We start from the raw sequence: 7,498 nt of genomic DNA on the forward strand, positions 1-7,498 counted from the left end.
AATAGTTTTTAGGCATGGCATAATCAATGAAGTATAATTTATGGTTGGATACATTCCTGCACCACGTCATAATGGCCGTGATTTCTTAGAAGCTACAAATTGTCTCAACAAGTTTGACGCGCAGTCGATGTCGACATGCCACAAAACAAACAGACACATAATATTCACATAAACATGCAAATTACATTTACATATACTTAGGACATCAAACTTAATCCCCGGTGGCAATATGCAATTGAAGAATGAATCTTCAACAATGCATTTCAAGATACTTGATTTTATTTTTGTCAACAATGCCTCAACTTGTAAATGTTAAAGTGCCTATATAGCTGAATACACAAATTTACAGAAACAAAACTGGCTGCTATTTAACCTATTTGATGAGTTCACATTTATTTAACAATAAATAAAACCATCTTAAAATATAGTTTGCTCACCTAGTTCCTGACCAGCCATCCCTTCCCTAAGCACCCTACCAAAAAACTCTTCCAATGTATCATTCCCATAGCTCGGCGTCTTCTCATCGCTATACTCGCCAGTATCAGGATCCAAAATCAACATACTTTCAGCTGCATAGTACCTTCCAATTTTTCCAAACTCAGCAGCATCTTCCAATGAAGGAAACACCTTAACCAAAAAATCAAGAACACCAATTGCAAAATCCATTATCCCTATTGGAACTTTAAAAAACTTAGGCTCTTTCCCCAAAAGCTTAAACAACATTTCCCCTTGTTCCATTGGAGTCAATGCCTTCCCTGGTCCTCCAATAGGTAAGATTTTGTTAACTTTGTCATCACTCATTACACAATCCACAATAAAACAAGCCAAATCTTGTTCGCTTATCGGTTTACAAGCACACAACTTTCCATCTCCAAACATCACATAAGGCTTCCCATCTTTCACCAAATCAACCTGACCACCTAAACTCTTGAAAAATGCAGTTGGCCTCACTATGCTATAACTAAACCTATCATCCTTTTGCGCTTCTTTTACCAACTCATCCTCGAGTTTCAGCTTTGCACGCTGAAACTCGAGGAGAGGCTTCTGCACGCAAATTGCAGAAAGCAACACAAAATGAGAAGCACCAAGCTTCCTACCAGCTACAAGACTATTCTTTGTTGCTTCATAATCAATCAACCATGAATCCTTAACCCCTCCATTTCTACTAGCAAGACATGACACAACAACATCAAAAGTAACACCTAGGTTTTTCAAAGACTCATCAAAAGTATCCAAATTTGTCACATCAGAGAAACAAACATTGGCGCCTCTTAATTGAGACAATGTTGTTTCTTTATCAATGCTTCCCCTAATTCCACTTTTTTCTCTAGCTATGGCAGTAACATTAAAACCTCTTTTGACCAACTCTTTCACCACAAATTTTCCAATATACCCAGTTGAACCAACAACCAAGACATTAACATCTTTTGGATTCTTGTTTCTAAATGTAGATGGGGTTGTGTCAATTTGTTGAGATGGTGAAAGAGATGCATAAAGTTTCAATCTTTTTGTGGTAAACTTAATGGGTTCATGTGATTTTCTAGAACAGGAAGATAGAGGAGTTGAACTTACCTGGAATAGGTTGATGAAATGGGAAGAGTTTGAAGATAAATTGAAGGAAAGGGTTTGATGTTTGGGTGAGGAAGGTGTGATGAAAGTGGAAGAATAATATAGGGACATTTTTTTCCTTGTTTGTGATGGTGGTAAATGGTTGAGTTGGATTGAGAAGCAGGAAAAGAAGTGCAATTGAAAAGTGTGTTGAAGGGAAATCCAAATGGATGGTGGTGATGAGACAACGTGGGGTTGCATACATCTGCTATCTATCTTCTTCACTATATCTATCTATGCAGTCCCAAGTTATTGTTGGCCCACAATAAAACTATATTATAATAACAGAAGAGTATATCTAAACTGTCTTAAAAGGAGCATTTTCTCTCTCTTAAACATGTTCTCATGTGTTTAATATATATACACATGAAAAACATATCAATTTAAAATGTCAATCTTTAAATTAATCACAGTTCAAATGATATCTACCTTTGTTTTAAAAAAAGTGTCCCTCTCCACAAATTAATATGCAACCTCGTCAAAAAGACAACTAATACGTGATTATTATTATGTCGAAGCTTGAATTTGTAGGGTAATAATCCTCTCCATTTTTCAAATAAATTGGGGCGTCAATTGCTATAATTTTAGAGTAATGTATTACTATATTAAAAAAAATGTTATTATTATGTAATATAGTTAAAAAAAATTGTCGCCCATTGTAGAGAGAATAGTATTAAATCTCTTAAAATAAAATTTTATCATCTATTATAATCTTATTTGACTCGAAAAATAATACCGAATTTAAAAAAAAAAAAAAAATTGATATAGTTAAACAATGGGGAAAAGGATCGTAAGGTTGGTTTGCCAATGATTCCCGTGGTCATACCATATGGTGCGTAGTTCCTCCTAAACAAAGAATAGTCAAAAGAGAAATGATATCCATAAATAAGGTATGAAAAAATGCAATGATACTTCATGATTGTGCTTAATAATCAAAATGATTCACATGTCCTTGTATGTATTATGCCTTATCACTCTTTAGTGTTCACCTTCAAAGAAAATTACAACTGTAGCTGCATGTAGAAAACACTTTTATTTAACTAATGAATGATAATATTTTTTATTTACAATGTCAACATGGATAAAATATTGATTAGATTTTATTCAACCCCAAAGATACACTCAGAAGTTGATCATCATAAGTTCTCAATGAAATGAGCAAAGCTAGAGTACTTAGGCTCCCACCCTATTTCCTGACGTGTTTTCGAGTTGTTTAATCTCTTACCAAGAGGATCATCAGTTCCTGCAAACCAAAATTACAAAGGCAAAAAAGAAAAGAAAAAAAGTTTAATTTTTATACACGCATAGACCTTTTTACATTGTGTGACATTTTAAATACATTGATTTCTATCCAAACAACCGTAAATGTCACATACAAGATGATTTGTAATTAATTGACGGTGTAGAAAATCTTTAAATTGAAAGTGTAAATAAATTAAATCAAAAAATAAAAGTTAACATTATACTTGTTACAAAGGGTCATTAATTATAGTTGGCTATCATTCTCAAACATGCCATTTACAAATCAAATGAGTATGTACCTGTAAATTTGTCAAACTTTTTATCAAATTTCCCACTTTTGTTGACTAGATCCATTATTTCTTGCCTGCAAAAATGTTGAAAGGGAAAGTAAGTTCTGTTTATTTAAAAATCAAAAAGACAGGAAAAGAAGGCCACGATGTGTGTGTGTGTGTGTTAGCAGCACTATCTTAAACACAACAATTGCAGGAGTTGGGAAAGCATGTAACCTGGATAAAGGATGATTATCACAACCCAAGAAAATCCGTCCGCGAAATTGTTTCTTCAATATCGCAACTGAGAGGAAAGCCGCATCCTGGTTCAAAACAGGTACATTAAACGAAATATTCGGTTTTTCATATTAAGAAATACTAAATGACCATAAGTAGATAAGAAAATACATTTTGTAAAGAAATTATCACACCACCATACATCAAATTGTTAAGGGACTAAAATTGGTCACATGGTGAAACAAAATATGCAAGGATGATGAGAATAGAGAAAAGTACATAGGCTTCAATATCTCAATATATGTTAACCATTTTTAAGATATCGATCGCCAAATATAAATAAAACCACTATCATGTAGACAATGACTTACAAAAATAAAATAAAATGCAATAAAGTTCCAACCTCATAATGTATGAGATTCAGGACGTGATCAGGTCGAGATTCAACGATCCCCTTCTCTAAAAAATAAGCATGTGCACCTTTACCTTCTTTGTTTTAAAAGTCAAGGTTGGCATCGAGTATAAACATAGTACAAATAACCAACCAGAAGATTAATGGACCTTTGAAATCATAGCAAATTAAGGTTTCAAAAAGGATATATAAAGTCCAGACAGTCTAACGACGGAACCACCAGTCTCGAGTACGATATTTTCAGCTTTTAAAAGGACATCAGTCCTGGGGCTCCTCCCAATTGGCACAACTGGAGTATCCTGCGTAGAATTAAATCTAATCTCATGAGCAACACAAATTGATAGATTCATACCCTTTTTACAATGTTATAAAACTGAATATGATGAGGAAAATAAGTGATGCCTAAGTTACTTTATAGGTTCCTTGGCCACAAATAAGCAATTGAAACAAATTTAAACTAATATTTGAATAAAGAACAGCCGAAGAATGTCGTTAAGACCTACCTCATCGCATAAACCATTATCATTACAATCATAAGGAGCAGAACTAGATGTATACAGAAAAGAACCTTCGCCATTCCAGCATAATGCAGCTTGCCTGAATGATTGACAATCCACAACACATAGATTCAGAAGAAATACAGCTTGAAAACCGATTCAGTTTCTTTACTTTATTTCCATGTGAACTTCAATTTTTTTCTACATTACTGCATTAAAACAGAAAATAGTATCCCAAACAAAATGTTGTTTTACAAGGTACCAAGATAACCATGATATGAGAGATTAGGGAGGGTAGTCAAGCATAACGGTAAAATTCATAGTGAAATTAAACATAAATTTTTTAACAGCATATGGACACAAAATTTTCACATGATAAGGTCATGTAAAACTTTAAGATTGAAGGATTCATTACACCATATATATACCCTGAAAATGAACTGCCATGTATTATCATCGAAGTATGAGATTTTAACAGAATTCAACAGCATTTTAAGCAAGCTTGCTTCCAATATAAATGTTTTCATGATGATATTTTACCAATAATCCATATGAAAAACTTTACAATGCAGAGTAGAAGATTCACAATAAGTCACAAAAGGAAGGTTCACATCTTCAATACATGTTTGTATGCTTTGAAGATCAGCTTTATAATTAAACTTATGATTAACTATTACAAAGGTGATTAGTAGTTCGAGATGACAAACTAGACCCTTACAAGAGCTGCACCGACACCCCTAAAAAAATTACAACCCAAGGAGACATTAATACTAGTGTTGTCAAATAGCATCTATTATCTATAATAGCATAGCAAAAATTTTAAACAAACCACTATTATTCCGCGATACACCATTGAGTACAAAGGAATGTCAAATAGCGGCTAAGGCAGTGCTATAGCATTGTTGCGTAGTGGAATTTGAGCAAACCCCTATTTTCAACTATAAGTGATTGACAACATTGATTAATACAATTCCTACCTACCAACTACAAATTAAGAGATTAACTCCAAGATTGCTCACCTAATATCACCAAGGTAATCTGAGGATTGATAAGGAGGAGCACAGAAAATGACATAGGGAAACTTGTGCAGAGATTTGGTCCAGTTCAAAGATGGAGTAATACCCATTTGAAGCAACTCCTCATGATGATGAGTGGTTATTGTTTGTCCAAAAACTTGACAACCCGGATATTCCTGCTTTAATACAAACACATTTCAATATAATAGGATTATCTTATACATATACATAATATACATAAGCAGTTATATGAGAAGTTTTGAAAACATGAAGTTAGAGATAGAGTACCTGACGCCATTGATGAGCCACCAAACGACCAAGAACACCAGGACCAACAATTAAAAGGTCGTGATTTCCAATTGGGGCGAATTGTTGAGTTTGTGAAACATTGAAATGGGTAGCCATGAAAGAGAAGTGTGGAAAACGGTGTAGTAATGGTGTTTGTGAAAAAGTGTTATTATTATTAACACTGAAATTAACGACAACGGTTCCTAATCCCATCAAACGCAAAATAATTTGATTATTTTATGTATTAGGGTTTCTCAAGATAACTACTTTGAATGGATGGACCTCACTCACTCTTCTTCCATTTCAGATGACATCATCAAATTCAAAGGACTCAACTAACTGTCATTAGCGTCTCTACTAACTAACTGTTTAGTTTTACTCATCATACAATTAGAGATCATCATACAATTTTGGCCTTACACCTACCATAATCAAAAAAGGATTTTCAAACTTTAATTAAAATTTTTATCAATGTAAAACTTTGGTTAATTATCCTTTTAGCGGATATTTCAATAACTGATATTTATGAGTATATTTTTTAAATAAAAAAAAAGTTTAATTTTAGTTTTGATATTTTTATTATTATTAATTCTTAAAATTTGTGTCCTATTTTAAAACTCAACATTTTTTGTTTTTATTTCATATTTTTTAATTAAAGAAATTATAATTTAATATATTTTAAATGACGTAAGATATAATTTTATTATTTAGAACTGTTTGGATTGATTAATTATTTATATGTTGTTAATATAATTACAAAAATAAATTATTTTGAAGTCTAAACTAAATATTTTTGGATTGTTTGATTACAATTTTGTGGGTATTAATTAATCAAGGTTACACTTTAAATTGTTCTGTTTAAATCATGTCACATCACTCTTTTTTATTTGGAAAATATGAAGGAGAGATCAAAACGGTTGAATTTTAAAATATGGTGATCAATTCACAAAGTTGATAAAAATAAATTAACTAAAATTGTAATTAAGTCAAATATGTATTTACGTAAAAAAGTTGCATTATGTAGAATTTTTTCATTTATATTTTGTCAACAAAAAAATATTAATACATTAACACTTAAATAAAATATATAACAAAATTTTATCATATGTAATTTTTTCAAAAGTTTAATTTCTTATAGTAAATATGGATGAATACAAATTTTTTGAAATGCAAATTTTTTAAAAGTTTAAAAAAAATTGAAATTTTTCAAAATTTTATAAAAAATTTCAAAACTTTGCATCAATGTGAAACTTTTGAAATGCAATTTTTTCAAGAGTTTAAAAAAATATCAAATTTTGGGATAAATATTAAACTTCTGAAATACAATTTTTTCAAAAGTTTAAAAAAATTGGATCAATGTGAAACTTTTGAAATGCAATTTTTCAAAAGTTTAAAAAATATCGAAACTTTGGATGAATACGAAACTTTGAAAATGTAATTTTTTTATTATTATTTTTTAAATTCAAAAAAGTTAGATGAACACAAAAATTTTGAAATACAATTTTTTTATAATTCTTTAAAAAAAATTTAAAATTGTTGAAATATTAATAATTTTGAATATCAAAGATAAATATATATATATATATATATATATATATATATATATTTATGTGTTTTGGAATAGAAGATAAAGGTGAGGGAGTGAACTCCATATTTTAATTCTATTAATTTATTATTAAGTATAAATATTTATAAAATAAAGATACTATTACACCTACATCCACATTCATTACCTAACATATAATCAAAATATCTATTTATTTTATATTATATGTGAATACTCGTTAAATTGTGAGCCTCGTACCCGTAGTAAATGTTATCCGCCATTATGGATTTTCCTTTTTATCATTCCTCGTGTCTAGTCACACAGAAAATACATAGCTCTACTTTATAAGTAACTTATGAAGGAAAGAGAGATTTGCCTTTTCA

General features: G+C 30.7%; 2 protein-coding genes across 3 annotated transcripts; both read right to left on the minus strand.

The window, feature by feature from the left end:
* Positions 1–143: 143 nt before the first annotated feature.
* LOC101497324 (divinyl chlorophyllide a 8-vinyl-reductase, chloroplastic) lies at positions 144–1,806 on the minus strand. The gene has a single exon (XM_004486002.4). The coding sequence runs from the start codon at positions 1,678–1,680 to the stop codon at positions 418–420; it is 1,263 nt and encodes a 420-aa protein (XP_004486059.3). The 5' UTR covers positions 1,681–1,806; the 3' UTR covers positions 144–417.
* Positions 1,807–2,527: 721 nt separating this feature from the next.
* LOC101497645 (uncharacterized) lies at positions 2,528–5,923 on the minus strand. Of its 2 annotated transcripts, none has more exons than XM_073369550.1 (8): positions 5,570–5,923; positions 5,285–5,457; positions 4,272–4,365; positions 3,956–4,067; positions 3,760–3,848; positions 3,357–3,442; positions 3,150–3,214; positions 2,528–2,851 (listed from the first exon to the last, which is right to left on the minus strand). In XM_073369550.1, the coding sequence occupies exons 1-8, from the start codon at positions 5,780–5,782 to the stop codon at positions 2,745–2,747; spliced, it is 939 nt and encodes a 312-aa protein (XP_073225651.1). In that variant the 5' UTR covers positions 5,783–5,923; the 3' UTR covers positions 2,528–2,744. The 2 variants fall into 2 exon arrangements, with proteins under 2 accessions (XP_073225651.1, XP_073225650.1); XM_073369549.1 differs by having other exon boundaries at positions 5,285–5,460.
* Positions 5,924–7,498: the final 1,575 nt, after the last annotated feature.

This window comes from Cicer arietinum, chromosome 1, assembly GCF_000331145.2.
Source record: "Cicer arietinum cultivar CDC Frontier isolate Library 1 chromosome 1, Cicar.CDCFrontier_v2.0, whole genome shotgun sequence".
In the NCBI taxonomy this organism is placed as follows: domain Eukaryota; kingdom Viridiplantae; phylum Streptophyta; class Magnoliopsida; order Fabales; family Fabaceae; genus Cicer; species Cicer arietinum.

Excerpts from the sequence above, each read along its gene's own strand:
- LOC101497324 (XM_004486002.4), bottom strand. The coding sequence starts at position 1,680 with ATGTCCCTATATTATTCTTCCACTTTCATCACACCTTCCTCACCCAAA.
- LOC101497645 (XM_073369549.1), bottom strand. The coding sequence starts at position 5,782 with ATGGGATTAGGAACCGTTGTCGTTAATTTCAGTGTTAATAATAATAAC. Across the intron at positions 4,068-4,271 it reads ATAATGGTTTATGCGATGAG|GATACTCCAGTTGTGCCAAT; the intron begins GTAGGTCTTAAC and ends AATTCTACGCAG. Across the intron at positions 3,443-3,759 it reads TGAATCTCATACATTATGAG|GATGCGGCTTTCCTCTCAGT; the intron begins GTTGGAACTTTA and ends GTTTTGAACCAG.